This window comes from Rana temporaria, chromosome 4, assembly GCF_905171775.1.
Source record: "Rana temporaria chromosome 4, aRanTem1.1, whole genome shotgun sequence".
NCBI lineage: Eukaryota > Metazoa > Chordata > Amphibia > Anura > Ranidae > Rana > Rana temporaria.
In genome coordinates, this window is record NC_053492.1 from 204,389,597 (window position 1) to 204,411,266 (window position 21,670).

Genomic DNA, 21,670 nt, shown 5'->3' on the forward strand with positions numbered 1-21,670 from the left:
TGAAAGGGATAGGGCTATAATGTAAAGGATCTGAGTCATAGCACAAATGTGGGATTTGGACCTCTGCTGAAAGAAACATTTTACTGACCAGAGCCCAGTGAATTGTAATCCAATACTTGAATATAAATATAGAAGCTCTGAAATGTAACTCATTCGCAGTGCAAACAATCAGTTGTGCATAACCTTTTATTTTGTAAAAGAAAGGAAAGATAAGATATACAACATGGTTTCCTCAACTGAATTGAACAATCATAGCAAAAGGGTCATTCAACATTTTGAACAAACGTTATGGAAAGCATCTTCCATAGGGGTGCTGCAAGCCTAGAACCTCAGCTCAGGCGGGGGGGGGACACAACATCCCAATGACACTTGTTAACAAATCTTCCAGAATTTCACAAATGCTACGCTGTATTTCGCAGTATACTTCTCATTTGTGGTATTCTTAACATTCCAAAAGGTGTGCTTTGGCTCTGAACAAAAACACCGCAAATACCTTTATTCTTCAAATAGGGTTAGCAACAGGATGTCAAAGACAGTTAAACTGGACCCAACAAACGCAACTGAAAGAGTGCCAGAAGCACTCAGTGGACATTACCTCAGTTTTCATGAGTAATAGAAATGCAGTAACAGGACTTCTACTGAAGCTCTTCATGCGGATGAAACCATATTTATGTTGAACAATGTCTTGCCTTGTTTTTAGGAGTCATTTTAGCCATCAATTATCAGTTAGGTGGGGCACGGTATAAAGCATAAATAAAACTGTACATTAAAACTGTACAATAACAATAAAGGAAAAATAAAAAAAACAATTCTACATCTTAGTATGGAAATATTTATGTCCGTCAAATCAAAAGTAGTGACTATGTACTCTGTACTCATCTTGGTTCTTCAGAAAAACATTAGAAGAGAACCTGAGCTAAACAATTCCAAGTCACGCTTCACTTTTCTATGGTCAAATGTTCCTTTGTGTATTTACAGTAAAAACAATACAAAAGTTTTCCCACTTCGTTTATCTCAAAAAATAAGGAACGGAGGAGCCGCATCCTCAGCATAGGAGACACAAGTCTTCGTCTCTGCTGTTAAAGCCAAGTGAAAAAACAAAAAACAGGAACGTAAACACAACAATCCTAGGCACAAAACAGGCCTCATCCTACAGTCACAAATCTGCTGCCTTTGCTCATAGACTGAGACAGTCTTTGTTCTTTTAGAATCTTGAAACGTTCATTTAATGTGATCCCAGTCTAGAAAACAAAAAGAAAAAACCAGTAAGAACTTTTTTTTTATACTTGAAAGTAACACAGTAAGTAAGAGTTTAGTTTTCAATCAGGTAATGACATACCTGTTTTACAACGCTGTTTATATCAAAGTCTAAAGGGACTCCTTTGGGGATCTTAGGCTCCGAACCCTCCTTTTTCAACAAAAAGGGCAGTGGGGGTCGAGGCAATCTTGTACTATAGAATAAAAATCAAACTTGGGTAAATCCAAAATCTGCATAAAAAAAAAAAAAAAAAAGAAGGATATTCTTTATATTTAAAACACAAACCTAGGGAGCAAAGCTGCAGTAGGATTATCGATGGATACTGTCAGAATGCCACTGCTGTTCATAGATGTCCTCCAACTAGAATAAAGTAAAATATAATTTGCTACAACATGTTCTTGCTTGTTTGAGCATGTACAGAGGGAAACTAAATACAGCATAAAGTACATGGGACGCTTGCTCCTAAATGATTAAAATTGACAGATAGTAAGCCACGTTTAAAACATAATTTTTGCCACGTTTACATGCCGCCTTTGGCGTCTGAAATGTGGGAAACTTTGGTGCCTGAACTCTTTTGCCTTAAAAAAAAAAAAAAAAAAAGCCTATAAAACACAACTTCCTAAAAATGATGTACACAGAAGATAACATTAAATGAGTTCAGGGGCAGTTGGAAAAAAAAAAAAAAAAAAAGTGTCCAACTGCCTCTGATCGTCCGTTTAGCAGCAGCGTACATGGGGCCTTAGTAAATCAGGCCCTAGGTGCGTTTGAACTGGAAGGGGAGCACCAAGGCCCCTTCCACACAGGGACGGATCCGTCAGCGGCGTCCGCCAGCTCAGCAGGAGATCTCTCCGTTGATCTCCGCTGAGCTGGCGGATGACAGGTCCCTCTCTGCTCACCGAGGGCCTTGTTAAGCGCCGCTGCTTGTCTATGGAGAGATCGGGCGAAAACGAACAGCATGTCCGTTTTCATCAGATCTCACCCGATCCGATAGGACGGATGGTAACGTATCGCCATCCGTCCGATTTTATCAGATCGGATGTCAGCGGACATGGTCACCGCCGACATCCGATGCTCCATAGACAAGCATGGAGCGCCCATTCAGGTCCACCGAATAAACCGACAGGCGGACCTGAACGGTCCACCCGTGTGAAAGGGGCCCAAGTGTTAATTCACTGAAGTTGAAATAAGAGCCACCTGGAACTGTTTGCATCACTACCTAATGGAATTTCCTTGGACTCAATTTTATGTGAACACTTTTTCCTATCTTGTGCACTAGATTCTTGCACTCACACTGTATGATTATATTTGTTTTGTAGCTTTTGATTAATGTTCTAATTAATGGTTTTACAACATTTATACACATTTGAGTTGTGTATTATACACATATGGCAGCACAACACTGTTAAATTTCTATATATTATAAGGCCTTGTAGACATGAGAGTACTTAGGCATACAACTGTGTGAGGGCTGCGTTTGCCCACATAGGACAAACAAGTGTTGTTCAGTGCATTAGCATACAGGCAGTCACATTCACATCAATTGGGATGCAGTGGGGACTCCCAATTCGACATCAGTTTTGGTGTGGGTGCATGTCGCCAAATGCAAACATAGTAATTCGGTGACAAGCGCCTGTATGGATGTCAAATCGGTGCAGCAGCAGTATCTGGGCAGCCTTTGTGTCAATTGACAAAAATCAGACTGCCTGCACGCAGATGCATGGAACACCAATGCATCCTCATGCCAGAAAAACATGACATTTCGTATAGGTGTAGACTTGAGTATCAAAAAGTTTGAGTGTTGAAGCCCTATTTGAGCCAATTTTCATTTGACACAGAGCTAAATCGATGGCTGTACAATTAATAGAACACTAGTGGCAACACATTTGTCTGCCTGTGTAGAAGGGCACGCACTTTATTAGACAAACAGGCAAAAGAATATCTTCTACGGAATATGCATCAACTTTTCTTCTTCTGCAACAAACATCTTACAGTATTGTACAGGCTGAACGTAAAAAAAACATAAAAAAAAAACAAAAAAAAAAAAAACACAGGTTTACTGCACTACTGAGCCTTCTTTGTGGTTTAACTAGTTAAGCCCCGAGCCTGTTTTTCAGATTCGGTGTTTACGAGACTAAAACATTTTTTTTGCTATAAAATTACTTAAAACCCCCAAACATTATATATATTTTTTTCTAACACCCTAGAGAATAAAATGGCAGTCATTGCAATACTTTGTCACACCGTATTTGCGCAGCGGTCTTACAAGCGCACTTTTTTGGAAAAAATTCACTTTTTTAAATCAAAAAATAAGACAACAATAAAATTGGCCCAATTTTTTTACATATTGTGAAAGATAATTGCGCCCGCTCGTGGCATGGTGTCAAACTTTTACCCTAAAAAATCTCGATAGGCAACGTTTAAAAAATTCTACAGGTTGCATTTTTTGAGTTACAGAGTAGGTCGATCGCGGCGATACCTCACTTGTGTGGTTTGAACACCGTTTTCATATGCGGGCGCTACTCGCGTATGAGTACGCTTCTGTTTTTGTTTTCGTATTTATTTTTATTTTACAATTTTTAACACTGAAATAAAAAAAAAAAAATGATCACTTTTATTCCTATTACAAGGAATGTAAACATCCCTTGTAATAGAAAAAAGCACGACAGGTCCTCTTAAATATGAGATCTGGGGTCAAAAAGACCTCACATCTCATATTTAGGCTTAAATGCAAAAAAAAAAAAAAAAAAAAAAATTGAAACTGTCATTTTTTTCAAATGACAAAAAAAAAAGTTTCTTTAAGACGCTGGGCGGGACTGACGTTACATCCACCCAGCAGAGCTATGGGGACGGGTGAAGGACATTTTTCACTCACTCGCGTCCCCAGTCAGCAGCCGGTAAGCGGCGGAGGGCGCGAATCCGCCGCGGAGACCGCCGTTATCGTTGACAGGACCGCCCACTGAAGAGATGGATATCTCGGTTGTGGCAGCAGCTGCTGCCGTTACCGAGATATCCATCTTTAAAGTGCCGACGTATAACGACGGTGGGCGGTCGGTAACTAACTAGTTAAGCAACTGCTAAAGGAGCTGTACAGTGCTAGCTACTTACGGATGAGTCCTCGTTAATTCTGGCAACTCTTCAAGCTGCTCTACGTCCATAGTAGCCTGAACCTACAGAAATATATAAAGCATTAGTCTGAACCTACAGGAATATATAAAAGCATAAGGAAAACCTCTATAGTATTTTTATTTAAAGTGTATGTAAACCCTCACATATACCCAGTGAAGTGAACAGCCTCAGATGGTACACGGAGATGAAACAAATCTCCATACCTAAGTTTTACATGTATATCTGCCGTCTTCCCCTTTCTATATTCTTTAGAATTCTTACATCTTGTCAAGAAATGTTTACTTCCTCATCCTGCAGTCAGTGTAGCTGTAGTCAGTGCAGCTTGGATTACATTGGGAGATTGCTGATTGGAGGAAAGGCACACACCCACATTCCATATAGGCAGACTTGCAGAGCTCTCCTGTGAAACTTCAGGCTCCCCTCTCTGAGAACTTGTCAGAAGTGATCCCCTAGGTAAAACCCTAAAGGGCCCACAAAACTTTAAAAAAATGAATATTATATATGCAGGGTTTGGCCTCATATAGTTTCAGCTTTAAATGTTGGTCCTTAGGTAGTCCTCTAGTTCTGCTATTATTGAGCCTGCTACAGGTGTTGCTGTTTCCCATCTCCCCTCAGCTAACTGCATTTGGATGTTCTGACAGCATGGTACTTCCTTGCCCCTCAAGAGGATAAGTGGAAAATAGGATTTTTGTACTTGCTACCCTTTGCTTAATGCCATTAGTAGTGCTTTTCTACAAAATTGAGGTATCCAGTGGGGATGGATAAATATTTCCCCAGTATGTGTAGTTCTGTTTTTTTAAACCATCTTACACAAGACTAGGTTGACATCTGTGCTGGTGGCTTCTGCAGCCACACACAGAAAAGTTCACTAGATGCGTGCGGGTGACAAAAATCCTGCATGCCGCACGCACTGGAAACCGCACTGCACTTGTGGTTTCCATGCAAGCTGCGATTCCAGAAATGGCGTAAGGGGCCTTTTTCTGCATTGCAGGAGGTGGGGCAGCCTATTCAAATAGAAGGGCCTCCATGCCGGTACAAAATGCTGGTTGCAGGGCCTTAATGTGAATCTAACCTAAAGGAGTACTGTAATTAATGCTCTATATTATCTGCCATCAGATCAGACAACATTTCTGATTTTCTATTTCTGCCTTTCTAGTACAACATCTACAATTATGTTACATAACGCTAGCTGTTGCCTAACAAACATTTAGACTTTGTAGTTTTTGCGAATTTCATTACCTTTATGCCTCTCTTCTGGAAATATGTTGCTTGTCGTTGGTCTCTTTGTTGATTTGTCCTTAGTCCTCTTCTAAAAGTAGATGCTTGAGTATAACTACTGCAGTGTAAAAAAAATAAAAAGATAAGAAGAAGATTACTACTGAGAAAGAGTCTGAATCCTAAAGCCGATGTTTAATTTGCTCCCACCCCCAATCAACAACACACTAATTAAATTCAATAAAACCTAGCCATTTTCATTACATATGTTATTTTAGGCCCAGTGACATTAATGGGCCTCTGTGGTTCGTTATGCAAGCAGTTGGGGCCAGTAGGGTGCTGTGTATAGCTCCCTAAAAACCTTCCAGCAGCCCGTGGGCAATTTTAGTACAGAAGAGAAGCCTGTACAGTAGGTAAACTGGAGGTAAGGCAGGAGTTCAGCTTTATCACCCACAGAGTTTCCATACACTAATTCACGAGAAGTGAAATATTCAGTACGACCGGGATGGGAGGACGTGAGTCGCCTGAGCTCTGTCCATGCCGCACACATCCTTGATTGATCCTGACAACCTGTCTGGGGATGGTCAAATACGGCCCTGATTCACGCTCAAAGGATGGGAGTGTTTAGTTCTATTTTAAAGTAGAACTAAAGGCAAAAGTATTTTCCCACTTTGGATAGAGGAAGGGAGGGTTATAAACCCTGTTAGATATATGGCCATCTGTGTCCCATTAGAGAAATTTCCCTCCACTTCCTGTCTTATAGCCAAAATAGGAAAAGAGAGAGGAAATACCTCCAAAGTGAATGAGTTCCTGGATATCAACTGGGTCACCAGAACAGGTGTCCCCATTGGAAGTTGTCCCTTCCAATGCTGTTCTGGTGACAACCCAAAATTTGGGATTTTCCCTAATGGACACAGAAAAAAGTAAAATAAAACATATATATGACATATGTTCTAATCCCTTTCCACTCTATCAAAAAACTTTTTAATTATACTTTAACGTAGAATTAAAAACCCCAAAACACATGCTAGAGGCAGCAAAGCACCGATAAAAACACAGCCAAAGTTGATGATAAAAAGCAGAATTAAATGCGTAGTGAACAGATCCCTAAAAAGTTAGAGACTGCCTTGACATGAGGTTAAAACACTTGCATATCCACCTTACCTATGAAAATAATTTCTCTTCGTAGAAGGTACAAACCCTAGACGTCTTGAAAGATTTGTTCGCCTCCTGAAGGGTGACCATTGACCTTCTGAATTCTTCATAAAATGATTAAAAGGCAATATAGTTAGAATACTTTTTTTATTTGAGAATTCTACAACTGTATAGACAATGCCCCCTCCCCTTCAAGTCTCCTTCAACAGGTGTTCTGTAGGGCCGAAACAACGAATCGATTATGAATTTATTCGATTACAATTTTCATAATCGATTAATCGGCCAGTAACATAATGGGGTTAAAAAAATAAAATGAGCCCTTTATAGTACAAAAAGCAAATCGCTACTGTAAATATTACAGTCACTGTCCCACAGTAAAAAAAATGAACCCCTTACAGTAGCGATTATTTGCTCTTTGTTTTTTTAACCCCATTATGTTACTAAACATCTCAGGCCTGGGTTCACACCTCTGTTTTTTGCAGAAACACACTACAGTTTATTTACATGTTCCTATGGGACACGTTCACATCCATGATTTTTTTTTCAGCTGCTGAGTATTTGGAAAGGGCAAGGACTTAACGCAAAACGGTGCTATTTTTTTTTTATTGGTTCAATATACTTCAATGGAGAAGCTGCAGAAAAGCATGCAATGTGTTTTTGCGGCAATTTGTGTTTTGTAATCTGCCCAACAACAAATTGGCCCAAAGAAAAAAAATATCTAATTTTTTTATTTATTTTTTAAGGCTATTATCAGATTAATCGAAACAATAATCGGCCAACTAATCGATTATGAAAATAATCGTTAGTTGCAGCCCTAGTGTTATGTTCTTCTGTTTTTCTACCATTTTTGTGGATGGGAAATGGACAGTAATATATTCCAATGGGAATGCAGATGGATACCCATTACTATCAGTACAAATCATTATATGTCCATTTAAGTATGCGATTACATACATCAGTGTATACGTCCGTTTATGAAATAGAACGTGAAAGTCAATGGCACATTTGATTAACGTACAAGACGAAAAAAGGGGGGGGGGGGGGGGTCTTTAAATGAGGAGCCATTAACCACTTGCCAACCAGGCAAATTCTGACATTTCTCTCCTACATGTAAAAATCATCATTTATTTGCCAGAAAATTACATAGAACCCCCAAACATTATATATGTTTTTAGCAGAGACCCTAGAGAATACAATGGCGGTCATTTTATCTGAATGATGCATGAAACTGCAGGCATCATTCAGATATAGCCCAGGACGTCATATGATGGGTAGCCGTCGGCAAGTGGTTGCAAAAAATTTAACTGAACATTGTAGCATACTCCGCAAAGCAGCACAAGTGCTCACTCTGGCTTGGAAAAGAGCAGCCCGTAATCTGTAAACCTCCCCGATTTGCAACAGGAGAAAAAAAAAAAAAGTCACCACGCCCCCTCCCCTTTGATTTACAGACATGCAGAAGAGACTCATGCATGAGCAGCCTCAGCATGACAGAGCTCGGAGCTGGAAGTGTCTGTAATGGCACTTTCTGCCAGCTTAGCTCCTCTGGACCATGACCATCAGCCCTGAGTAACACATGAGCGGTGAGATTCAGTGTGCGATTTGACCTGCTGTTTCCAAAGCTCTTTGCACAATCAAAGTGAGCAAAAACACAAGCAAAATTGGAACAAAGTCGCACTCTAATCTAGCTGAACTCACTCATATAATTGCCAACATTCCCAAAGCTCCAGGTACATTCATAGACTGTTGTCAGCTGTCCCAATCAGGTCTTCTCCCACACCGAGTTTGGGAAATTAATTTTTATCACAGACAGCTCAGCTACCCGCTGTGAATATACTGCATTGGGTGCGGCATCTCGACTCTGCCTCCCAAGCTCTGGCCTGTAGACACGCCCATGGAACTTTATTTATTCAGCGGGCTGCAACTGGGGAAGCCGTCCCAGCTGGGAGAAGACCACGATTATCGCTAGTGGCTATAGCAGCTTCTTGTGAAAGTTTAAAGTAAATCCGACAGGCTGGTTGTACCCAATTTGAATCAATCAACTTGGTATATTCAGTCTGCCCTCTAATGGTTTGAACCTAGGCTGGTTCCTGCTGAACCAGCCAATATTCAAACCATGTATGGTCGGCCCAACTCAAAGTACAAAAACCAAAGCATTAGCATGGCAGCCAAGCAACTAACATTTTAGGAAGGAACTGGAGCCCACTGCGCTATACGGAAGTATACAAAAGGCACAAAAAGAAGGCAGAAACTGCTTACCCTTAGGCTAAGTGGAGGGCGGTTTAGCGGGCTGACACCTTTCCATGAATTCATTTTCCGTAATGCCAAGCCGGTTTTAACCCCGAACGTGCCATTTTTCCTTCCCTGTATGCCATTGTCTGAACAAATAAATGAAAATGTTCCAGTTAGGTTATACATCCATTTATAACTACAATATAACCATGCCCACACAGTTGGGATTCACAGGGGTAGTTATGCATATACATCAAGGAGGAAAAATAAGTGACAGTGCAGAGAAGCCGTTACGATCCTTTCACATGGGGCGGACTGCTCAGTGGGGGATTTGTCCACTGAGCAGATATTCGGTCGTTCTACTTTTGCAGAGCGGACATGGACACAGCCTGCTCTCCTTTATGGGCAGTTAGATGTAAATAGTCAGGCTGTCCATTTACACCCGACTCCCTCCAATCAGATCTGCCCAGATGGAAAGGAATGGATGGATGACTCTTTAGTTTGTTTTTGGAGGATCGGATTGGAGGTAGGTGGATGTAAACGGACCTTCCATCCCTTTAAACCTAACGCTCCATAGAGGAGAATGGATATTCCCCTTGGACCTGGCTGAAAAACTGGAACCGATCGGAACATTCGTTTGAAAAGGTCTTACTCTGGTAATCCCAACGCTGTCAGATGCCCACCTGTATAGTTTTACTGCTAATCAGTCAGACTAGACAATCTTAAAGGCTCGATTCACACCTACACAGGATGCAGTTTGCATATTCCAGGTGCATTTTGCTATACACATTTTTTGAACTATTGAAGTCTATGGAACTAAAAACCAGAAACAAATCCCTGGCCCTTTCCATAGAATGCACAAATGTGAACTACATCCATAGGAAACCATGTTAACCACTTCCGGACCAGCTCACGGCAATATACGTCGGCACTTTGAAGAGGGATATCTTTGTTATGGTAGCAGCTAGGTGCCATAACCTCGGTATCCTCTTCTTCAGTGAGCGGTTCGGTTTAAGGTAAAAGTGGTCTCTGCAGATTCGCCACAAGATCACTTTTAATCGGCGGCAGGAGAGGGCCCCTCCCCCGCCGCACTCTGGTGCTGTCCGCCGCTTTCCGGAGCCGTCGGCAGCAGTGGAGGCGACCAGATCCTTCTGCTGGCTGGGTATGGAGACGAGGGGTAAGATGGCCCCGACCTGGCTCTATACCATTACAGGGCGGAAGAGGCGTCAAAACGTCACTTCCGCCCATAGCTCTTAAAGTGACATTTTTTTTTTTTTTTAAAGTGTCAATTTTTTTTTATTGCATTTTAGAGTAAATATGAGATGTGAGGTCTTTTTGACCCCAGATCTCATATTTACGAGGATCTGTCATGCTTGTTTTCTATTACAAGGGATGTTTACATTCCTTGTAATAGGAATAAAAGTGACACCATTTTTTTTTTTTTTAAAGAACAGTGTAAAAATAAAAAAGGTACGCGTGCAGAAGCGAACGCATATGAAAACGGTATTCAAAATACACATGTGAGGTATCGCCATGATCAGTAGAGCAATAATTCTAGCCCTGGACCTCCTCTATAACTCAAAACATGCAACCTGTAGAATTTTTTAAACGTCGCCTATGGAGATTTTTAAGTGTAAAAGTTTGTCGCCATTCCGGGTGTTCGGTATCAATTTACTTGACACAACTTTATCTTACACAATATAAAAAAAAAGGGAGGTAACTTTACTGTTGTCTTATTTCATTAAAAAAAGTGCCCTTGTAAAACCGCTGCGCAAATACGGTATGACAAAAAGTATTGCAACCCCCTCTATTTTATTCTCTAGGGCATGGGTCTTCAAACTACGGCCCTCCAGTTGTTCAGGAACTACAATTCCCATCATGCCTAGCCATGTCTGTGAATGTCAGTGTGTTACAATGCCTCATGGGATGTGTAGTTCTACAACAGCTGGAGGGCCGTAGTTTGAGGATCCCTGCTCTAGGGTGTTGGAAAAAAGTTAGAATGTTTGGGGGATCTAAGTAATTTTCTAGCTAAAAAAAAAAGTTTTTAACTTGTAAACAACAAATCTCAGAAAGCAGCTGGATCCTTAAGTGGTTAAATGGACTGTAGCGTTTCTGCAAAACCTAAAACGCACTAAAAATGCATAGATGTGAACCAGGCCATTGGGTTTTTGTTTGCATGCTAATCTCATATTGAAAATAAATAGGTTACTAAAGTTACGAAAATTCTCGTACGACAGCATACAACTTTCGGAAGCAATGTCATGTATTTTCATTTCCGAGCATGCGTGATCTTGGTCTCGTTTTCTCCCCATACTAATACCAGGGCTCAAAATTTCAAGTCCTGAGCTACTAGCCAGGCCTCAAGAGTTACTCGCCACCAGTTGCCCCACCTAATTCATACACTGCCCTGCGCCTAATTGCACCCGTAAACACGCCCTCGTAGATTATCTCATGGAATGACAATGTTTTATGCAGAATCAAGTTACAAAATTAAATATTACCAACAACAACTTTAACAAAATGGGACAGGGCACTGGGGACAGACCAGAGGGACAGGGTACTAGAACTGGGTCTCTTCCCCATTCTCTTGCCGTCTCCTCTGCAACTCCCATCCATCCTCTCTCTCTCTCCCATTCATCTCATCATCAGGAGCCTGTGTGTGCGGCTCCACGCTTGCATGTCCCCACTTCCCCCTTTTATTCAGGCTGGCAGTGAGGAGAGGAGCTGCAGCACAGCGGGAGGGAGTACAATCCAGCGCTGAGATCCACACAACTGCACAGCCGTTGACACCATAGCACAGCGCACACTGACAGCGCACAGCACACATTGAGACCAGTCTGATCACAGTGCTCAGGCTAAACTGTTGGACACTTACATACAGCACAAGAGAAGAAAACGGCACAAACTAGAAGGCTGTCGCTCTCATGTCAGGGCAACTTTCAGTGAGCACTGCACCGGAGTGGTAATTTATACTGTAGGTCCCATGGCTTAATAAGAATTGTAAGGAGAGCACCTATGTGCTGCTCTGCCTGTGCGCGGCTCACCAGACTACTTTTCCCGAGCATGCACCTTTCCTCTTCGGCCGCCAATCTCATCGGGACTCTAAGTGTAGGCACAGATTGAAGGGAGATTGGTCATGCAGCCCTGTGGCTAATACTATACCAATTACACGAAAATAGTTTGTTCTGTTATCATACGAGAAAAACTTTCAGGTTTGTCCCTTTGGATAATTTTGCATGAACTGTCGTGATCGGCTTCCAAAAGGTGTGTACTCATGATCAGATTATCGATCGCTCTGAAATTTTTTATTTTTCGTCCGATTTTCTCATCGAGTGTACTAGGCATAAGGCCTCATTTACATGAGGCATTTTAATCTAGGCCACATGCAGGGCAATGTTTTACCGGAATGGGAGCATTACGTTTGTCCCCGTGCTGGCAGTCCCATTACTGTCACTTGGGATGTAGTGGCTGCACGGGCATAACCGCTGCTCCCAAATGTGACATCAATGCGGGTGCACAGCCCTGAACACACTCAAGGTCCATTCGGGGCAGTGAACCTGCCTTATTGTAAAATTACCTAGGTAGCGATGATTTTTTTTACCTGTTGCTTGTCGAGAACCCCATTTGTTCTGAAACCACTGAAAGGAATTGGTCTGCGCTCCCCCATTGAAGGCGGCTTTATTTTGTTCTTCCTTGTTCAGTTTGATAATGTCATCTAACAGGAAAAATAATATCAACAAAAACTTTGTAAGTTCACAGACATCGTTAGAATAGTTATTGCAAAATATTTATCAGTAGTTAGTTCTCCAGGCAAGCGAGAGACAGACTTGCAGTACATATATGGGAAATGTTTAACAGCCAAAGGGTCATTTTCATTCACTGATCTAATGATCTAGAAAGCTCTGCCAGAAAGTTCAGCCAGGTTTTTGACCTCCTCTTCAGCAGCTGAACTTAATTGTGCTGTGTGATTTGGCCACCTGTAATGCCTGGCTAAACCCTCCCCTCTACAAACAGACCACAATAATCATGGCTGCTGAACCCTGACATTGTGGTCTGTTTGTGTGCCTCCATCATCTGCAGCCTGCTATCCTGTGTCTGTCTCTTCTGTCCTCCTCCCCTCTTTGCGTGTCACCTAGCGACAGTGCTTCCCCATCCCCCGCTGTAGGAATAAAAAATATATCTATATACTATCCGTTCTGTATACCAATAGAGTGCCCCCGTGTCTGTGTTTTATGAAAAAAAAAATCTCCTTACCGGACCTAAGGGCTGGTAAGTAGACTATTGACAACTCGAAGAAAGTAAGGCATAAGTAAACCTCTGCTTAGGATGCGAATTCAACAGCCAGCATCCTATTCATATGACCAGCATGTCTTTGGTGCGTGGGAGGATACCAGATAAAACTCGCGCAAACACCAGGCAGATGGTTGTGATTTGAACTAACGACCCTAATGCTGCTAAGTGGAAGTGCATTACAGGTGGCCAAATTACACAGCACAAAAACACTGTGCTGTGTAACATGCTTTAAAGGAACAGAATCTGTGGGTTTTGTTTTTGAGTTAACCACTTAAGGACCCCTTCAAGCCGATATACGTCGGCAGAATGGCACGGCTGGGCACATCAACGTTCCTGTATGTTGCCCTTTAAGTCCAGCCGTGGGGTCGCACGTGCACGCGACCCGGCTCGAAACTCTGCGGGACTCACGGACCCAATCGCCGCGGGAGTCCCGCAATCGGTCCCCGGAGCTGAAGAACGGGGAGAGCTGTGTGTAAACAGCTTCCCTGTTCTTCACTGTGGCGCCGTCATCGATCGTGTGTTCCCTATATATAGGGATTCACAATCGATGACGTCACACCTACAGCCACACCCCGCTACAGTTAGAAACACAGATGAAGTCATACATAACCCCATCAGCGCCCCCCTTGTGGTTAACTCCCAAACTGCAATTGTCATTTTCACAGTAAACAATGCATTTTAAATGCATTTTTTGCTGTGAAAATGACAATGGTCCCAAAAATGTGTCAAAATTGTCCGAAGTGTCCGCCATAATGTCGCAGTCACGAAAAAAAAAAAAAAAAAACGCTGATCGCCGCCATTAGTAGTAAAGAAAAATTAATAAAAATGCAATAAAACTATGCCCCATTTTGTAAACGCTAAAAATTTTGCGCAAACCAACCGATAAACGCTTATTGTGATTTTCTTTACCAAAAATAGGTAGAAGAATATGTATCGGCCAAAACTGAGGAAAAAAAATTTGTTTATATATTTTTGGGGGATATTATAGCAAAAAGTAAAAAATATTGCGTTTTTTTCAAAATTGTCGCTCTATTTTTGTTTATAGCGCAAAAAATAAAGACCGCAGAGGTGATCAAATACCACCAAAAAAAAGCTCCATTTGTGGGGGAAAAAAACGCCAATTTTGTTTGGGAGCCACGTCGCACAACCGCGCAATTGTCTATTAAAGCGACGTAGTGCCGAATCACAAAACCTGGCTGGGTCCTTTAGCTGCCTAAAGGTCCGGGTCTTAAGTGGTTAACCACTTCCATGCCAGGCACTTACTCACCTTCCTGCCCAAGCCAATTTTCAGCGCTGTCGCACTTTGAATGACAATTACGCGGTCATGCTACGCTGTACCCAAACAATTTTTTTTTATCATTTTGTTCCCACAACGGTTCTTCCTATTTACATCGTGATCAGTCGTGATTGGACACGGCTGATCACGTGGTAAAGAGCCTCCGCCGGAGGCTCTTTACCGAGTTTGGAAATGCAGGGTGTCAGACTGACACCCCGCATCACTGATCGCTGCGCGCCTCCACGGGCGTGAGCCGGCATGTTATCCTGCTGGACGTCAATAAACGTCCAGTCAGGATAACACGACCACTTTCCGGACATCAATATACTATTGACTGGGCGGGAAGTGGTTAAATGGGTGCGACTGACTTTACAGTGGCCTAAGCTCTACAGATTCCATTCCAATCAGCTCACAGATCCTGTTGACTGGGGCAGAGCAGGCGGACAACACAGATAGGGAAAGGAGAGAAAAAGAGGGCAGAGCGATCAGAGTGAGATCTGTTCTTGTCCACTCTTCTCTATAGGCGGCTGGGAGTAGACAGACTTCAATGTCCATTTAGGCTGGATTCACATCTATGCATTTTTAGTGCTTTTTGCACTACAGAACGTGTTCCATAGGAAACCATGTTAAATGGACTGTAGTGCAAATCTGCAAAATGCAAAAAGCACAAAAAATGCATAGGTGTGAATCAGACCTTACACCTGACTAACCTCCGATCAGATCTGCTTCAGCCCTTGTTCAAACCGGCATTTCAATGCAAGTTCGGGGGCGATTTGAAAGACATCTGTGCGGGTTCATTCACAGATGTCTATTGAAATCACCAAAAGGGGTGCAGGAAGTACTTGTGGAAATCAGCGTGGCGTCACACCAATTGGAACACTGCCATTGCCGGCAAAAGGCTGCGATTTAATATGTCAAAACGTGCCGATGTGAAAGGGGGCTAAAGCGGAGTTCTGCGTCGTCATCGTCCCCCACCCAAGCAAAATATTAAAAAAGTCAGCAGCTACACACACCGAAGCTGCTGACTTTTAATATTAGGACACCTACATGTCCTGGAATCCAGCAATGTCGGCACCTCAGCTGATCTTTCCATCGGCTCTCGGGTGCTGCCGCCACCATTCGTGGTGAGGGTTTCCTACTGTGCATATGTGAAGAGCGCTGTGCTTTCTGAAAGGCTGGGGAAGGAGGGAGGACCAAAACTTCCAAATGATCTCTCTCAGAAGTGGGGACGTGTACCTGTCAAAAACAGGTACCCGCTTCCCCTCCCAGAAACGTGTCAAATGTGGCACTGGAGGGGTCAGATAAGGGAAGCTTTCACTTTTGAGTGGAACTCCGCTTTAACTAAAGTGGAGTTGCACCCATATAAAAGTCAGCAGCTTCAAAAAGCGTAGCTGCTGACTTTTATTAATCGGACACTCGCCTGTCCCAGGTTCCAGTGATGCAGGCGTACACAGCTCTGCTCCTCTCTGCGGCACCGACATTGTCACTGTGGGCAGCCAGCTGTGGCTTCACAGTCAGGCACGTGCTATGCACAGTGACTGGCCCGGCGACATGTGACGTGTCCCAGATGATTGCAGAGAGAGATGAGAGGTGAACTTCCTTCCGGCACCTCGAGAGGAAGTGGGAGCTGGATCCATCTAAAAAGAAGGTATCTGCCCCCCCCAAAAAAAAAAATGACACGCCAAATATGGCATGTCAGGAGGTCACCTGCACTAAAAGCAGAAGTTCCATTTTTTGGTAAATCTCCGCTTTAAGAAGAAGGTTCCATTTCTGTTATTTTGTGGGGGGGGGGGGGGGGGGCGTTTGCAGACAGGAACTGACCTGGATGTAGGTGGGTGTAAACAGAAAGAAGTCTGTTTACACCCGCTGGTCTATAGGGATCCACGGATCTTTCTGAAATAGACAAAGTGGCCTGATTGGATTTCCCATGTGAAAGGGGCCTAATGGTGCGAATTTGGAGCTGGCGCCCGCTGTGTAGCTGGCGTTTTGTGTATATTATGCTCATGAGGATAAATAAGCACAGTAATAAGTGAAAACAATGGCACAAATCTGCATGTACCCTGGAGGATGGAAGCAGTGTCCAGTCACCAGCAGCCTGGGCAGTGTGAATGAGATTTCCAGCTACTGACACAGGAAGACAGACAGACCACCAGGACCTCATAGACTCATATGAAGAGCCTCTGTCATGTCTGCTCAATGAGGAGGACACAGAAGACCAGGACCTCATAGACTCATATGAAGAGCCTCTGTCATGTCTGCTCAATGACGAGGACACAGAAGACCAGGACCTCATAGACTCATATGAAGAGACTCTGTCATGCCTGCTCAATGAGGAGGACACAGAAGACCAGGACCTCACAGACTCATATGAAGAGCCTCTGTCATGTCTGCTCAATGAGGAGGACACAAGGAGACCAGGACCTCATATGAAGAGCCTCTGTCATGTCTGCTCAATGAGGACACAGAAGACCAGGACCTCATAGACTCATATGAAGAGCCTCTGTCATGTCTGCTCAATGAGGAGGACACAAGGAGACAGAAGACCAGGACCTCATATGAAGAGCCTCTGTCATGTCTGCTCAATGAGGAGGACACAGAAGACCAGGACCTCATAGACTCATATGAAGAGCCTCTGTCATGTCTGCTCAATGAGGAGGACACAAGGAGACAGAAGACCAGGACCTCATATGAAGAGCCTCTGTCATGTCTGCTCAATGAGGAGGACACAGAAGACCAGGACCTCATAGACTCATATGAAGAGCCTCTGTCATGTCTGCTCAATGAGGAGGACACAGAAGACCAGGACCTCATAGACTCATATGAAGAGCCTATGTCATGTCTGCTCAATGAGGAGGACACAGAAGACCAGGACCTCATAGACTCATATGAAGAGACTCTGTCATGCCTGCTCAATGAGGAGGACACAGAAGACCAGGACCTCATAGACTCATATGAAGAGCCTCTGTCATGTCTGCTCAATGAGGACACAGAAGACCAGGACCTCATAGACTCATATGAAGAGCCTCTGTCATGCCTGCTCAATGAGGAGGACACAAGGAGACCAGGACCTCATAGACTCATATGAAGAGCCTCTGTCATGTCTGCTCAATGAGGACACAGAAGACCAGGACCTCACAGACTCATATGAAGAGCCTCTGTCATGTCTGCTCAATGAGGAGGACACAAGGAGACCAGGACCTCATATGAAGAGCCTCTGTCATGTCTGCTCAATGAGGACACAGAAGACCAGGACCTCATAGACTCATATGAAGAGCCTCTGTCATGTCTGCTCAATGAGGAGGACACAAGGAGACAGAAGACCAGGACCTCATATGAAGAGCCTCTGTCATGTCTGCTCAATGAGGAGGACACAGAAGACCAGGACCTCATAGACTCATATGAAGAGCCTCTGTCATGTCTGCTCAATGAGGAGGACACAAGGAGACAGAAGACCAGGACCTCATATGAAGAGCCTCTGTCATGTCTGCTCAATGAGGAGGACACAGAAGACCAGGACCTCATAGACTCATATGAAGAGCCTCTGTCATGTCTGCTCAATGAGGAGGACACAGAAGACCAGGACCTCATAGACTCATATGAAGAGCCTATGTCATGTCTGCTCAATGAGGAGGACACAGAAGACCAGGACCTCATAGACTCATATGAAGAGACTCTGTCATGCCTGCTCAATGAGGAGGACACAGAAGACCAGGACCTCATAGACTCATATGAAGAGCCTCTGTCATGTCTGCTCAATGAGGACACAGAAGACCAGGACCTCATAGACTCATATGAAGAGCCTCTGTCATGCCTGCTCAATGAGGAGGACACAAGGAGACCAGGACCTCATAGACTCATATGAAGAGCCTCTGTCATGTCTGCTCAATGAGGACACAGAAGACCAGGACCTCACAGACTCATATGAAGAGCCTCTGTCATGTCTGCTCAATGAGGAGGACACAAGGAGACCAGGACCTCATATGAAGAGCCTCTGTCATGTCTGCTCAATGAGGACACAGAAGACCAGGACCTCATAGACTCATATGAAGAGCCTCTGTCATGTCTGCTCAATGAGGAGGACACAAGGAGACAGAAGACCAGGACCTCATATGAAGAGCCTCTGTCATGTCTGCTCAATGAGGAGGACACAGAAGACCAGGACCTCATAGACTCATATGAAGAGCCTCTGTCATGTCTGCTCAATGAGGAGGACACAAGGAGACAGAAGACCAGGACCTCATATGAAGAGCCTCTGTCATGTCTGCTCAATGAGGAGGACACAGAAGACCAGGACCTCATAGACTCATATGAAGAGCCTCTGTCATGTCTGCTCAATGAGGAGGACACAGAAGACCAGGACCTCATAGACTCATATGAAGAGCCTATGTCATGTCTGCTCAATGAGGACACAGAAGACCAGGACCTCATAGACTCATATGAAGAGACTCTGTCATGCCTGCTCAATGAGGAGGACACAGAAGACCAGGACCTCATAGACTCATATGAAGAGCCTCTGTCATGTCTGCTCAATGAGGACACAGAAGACCAGGACCTCATAGACTCATATGAAGAGCCTCTGTCATGCCTGCTCAATGAGGAGGACACAAGGAGACCAGGACCTCATAGACTCATATGAAGAGCCTCTGTCATGTCTGCTCAATGAGGACACAGAAGACCAGGACCTCATAGACTCATATAAAGAGCCTCTGTCATGTCTGCTCAATGAGGACACAGAAGACCAGGACCTCATAGACTCATATAAAGAGCCTCTGTCATGTCTGCTCAATGAGGAGGACACAAGGAGACCAGGACCTCATAGACTCATATGAAGAGCCTCTGTCATGTCTGCTCAATGAGGAGGACACAAGGAGACAGAAGACCAGGACCTCATAGACTCATATGAAGAGCCTCTGTCATGTCTGCTCAATGAGGAGGACACAAGGAGACAGAAGACCAGGACCTCATATGAAGAGCCTCTGTCATGTCTGCTCAATGAGGACACAGAAGACCAGGACCTCATAGACTCATATGAAGAGCCTCTGTCATGTCTGCTCAATGAGGAGGACACAGAAGACCAGGACCTCATAGACTCATATGAAGAGCCTCTGTCATGTCTGCTCAATGAGGAGGACACAAGGAGACAGAAGACCAGGACCTCATATGAAGAGCCTCTGTCATGTCTGCTCAATGAGGACACAGAAGACCAGGACCTCATAGACTCATATGAAGAGCCTCTGTCATGTCTGCTCAATGAGGAGGACACAGAAGACCAGGACCTCATAGACTCATATGAAGAGCCTCTGTCATGTCTGCTCAATGAGGAGGACACAAGGAGACCAGGACCTCATAGACTCATATGAAGAGCCTCTGTCATGTCTGCTCAATGAGGAGGACACAGAAGACCAGGACCTCATAGACTCATATGAAGAGCCTCTGTCATGTCTGCTCAATGAGGAGGACACAAGGAGACCAGGACCTCATAGACTCATATGAAGAGCCTCTGTCATGTCTGCTCAATGAGGAGGACACAGAAGACCAGGACCTCATAGACTCATATGAAGAGCCTCTGTCATGTCTGCTCAATGAGGAGGACACAAGGAGACAGAAGACCAGGACCTCATAGACTCATATGAAGAGCCTCTGTCATGTCTGCTCAATGAGGAGGACACAGACCACCAGGGACTCATATGAAGAGCCTCTGTCATGTCTGCTCAATGAGGAGGACACAGACCACCAGGGACTCATATGAAGAGCCTCTGTCATGTCTGCTCAATGAGGAGGAGACAGAAGACCAGCACCTCATATGAAGAGCCTCTGTCATGTCTGCTCAATGCGGACACAAGGCCCTGTGTACTGCCAGATATAGGGGGATGGTCAGTGTCTTCCCGCTCCACATAATCTGGGCTACCCACTGCCCCCCTATCTGTGATACACATACATACCAAGAGACATGTCGATCTTGTCAATGACTTCATCCATGTTAGCTGTTTGCGGCACCATCCCGGTGTCCGCCTACAACGCTCCTTGCACAAGCTTGCTTCTCCCCGTGTAGGTGATAACACGCTCCGTACTTCTATTACAGCCCCAATCTTCCGTGACTAGGCCTCAACCAACAACTCAGTGCAAAACCGGAATCACGTAACCGGAATGGTCCCTCACACTGCCCTCTGCTGGCTGAGAATACTGCTGCTGTACCCAACTCAAGGCGGGCTTCTTGGTGAAAGTGCGCATGTGTGCTACGTTCCACGCGGTGTCCAAGTTATTGCACAAGAATGGATGTTTGTCTGAAAAATTGTTAACCACTTCAGCTCCCTACCTTCTTGATCAGGTCATTTTTAGTGATACAGCACGTTACTTTAACTAAGAGTCGTGCGACTCTGTATCCAAATCATTTTTTTGTCATTTTGTTCCCACAATTAGAGCTTTCTTTTGGTGGTTTTTGATTACCTCTGCGGTTTTTATTTTTTGCGCTATGAACAATATTTTTTTTTAACCGTATCCAATAAAAAATAAAAAAAAATTGAATATCTTTATCAGTTTAGGCCAATATGTATTCTGCTACATGTTTTTGGTAAAAATAAATATACCAATAAGCGTATATTGATTGGTTTGAGCAAAAGTTGTAGCGTCTACAAACTATGGGATATTTTTATTTCTTTTTATTTCATTACTAGTAATGGCGGCGATCAGTGACTTGTAGCGGGACTGCGATATTGCAGGGAAAAAAATTGGACACTTAAAGCAGGGGTTCACCCAAAAATCAACTTTCTGCCATTAGATCCAGCATACTGCTGACATCTGCAGTATGCTGTTTTTTTTTTTTTTTTTTTTTTATCGTTTTATCAGCCGTTGTTATCCGGCTCCGAGCGGGGATTCCTTCCGGGTATAGGCGTTCCTAAGCCAAGCGGAGTTGATTGACGGGCTGCTAAAGCGAGTCACGCCTTCCGAAAATACCCAAAGTGACACTCGGATGTTCACGGCGCCTGCGCAGTCAGCTCTACACGGCAGGCGCAGGCGCCGTAAACACTCGAGTGTCACCTCGGGTATTCTCGGAAGGCGTGACGTGCTTTAGCAGCCCGTCAATCAAATCCGCTTGGCTTAGGAATGCCTATTCCCCG

At 43.9% G+C, this 21,670-nt stretch overlaps 1 protein-coding gene across 1 annotated transcript; it reads right to left on the reverse strand.

Moving 5' to 3' along the window:
• Positions 1 to 170: 170 nt before the first annotated feature.
• Positions 171 to 20,787, reverse strand: FYTTD1 (forty-two-three domain containing 1). Its single transcript, XM_040349735.1, has 9 exons — positions 20,495 to 20,787; positions 12,585 to 12,698; positions 9,011 to 9,129; positions 6,764 to 6,858; positions 5,624 to 5,720; positions 4,364 to 4,425; positions 1,544 to 1,618; positions 1,340 to 1,451; positions 171 to 1,241 (listed from the first exon to the last, which is right to left on the reverse strand). The coding sequence occupies exons 1-9, from the start codon at positions 20,550 to 20,552 to the stop codon at positions 1,146 to 1,148; spliced, it is 828 nt and encodes a 275-aa protein (XP_040205669.1). The 5' UTR covers positions 20,553 to 20,787; the 3' UTR covers positions 171 to 1,145.
• Positions 20,788 to 21,670: the final 883 nt, after the last annotated feature.

Excerpts from the sequence above, each read along its gene's own strand:
- FYTTD1 (XM_040349735.1), bottom strand. The coding sequence starts at position 20,552 with ATGGTGCCGCAAACAGCTAACATGGATGAAGTCATTGACAAGATCGAC. Across the intron at positions 12,699-20,494 it reads CAAGATCGACATGTCTCTTG|ATGACATTATCAAACTGAAC; the intron begins GTATGTATGTGT and ends TTTTCCTGTTAG. Across the intron at positions 6,859-9,010 it reads GCCCTCCACTTAGCCTAAGG|AATTCAGAAGGTCAATGGTC; the intron begins GTAAGCAGTTTC and ends CATTTTATGAAG.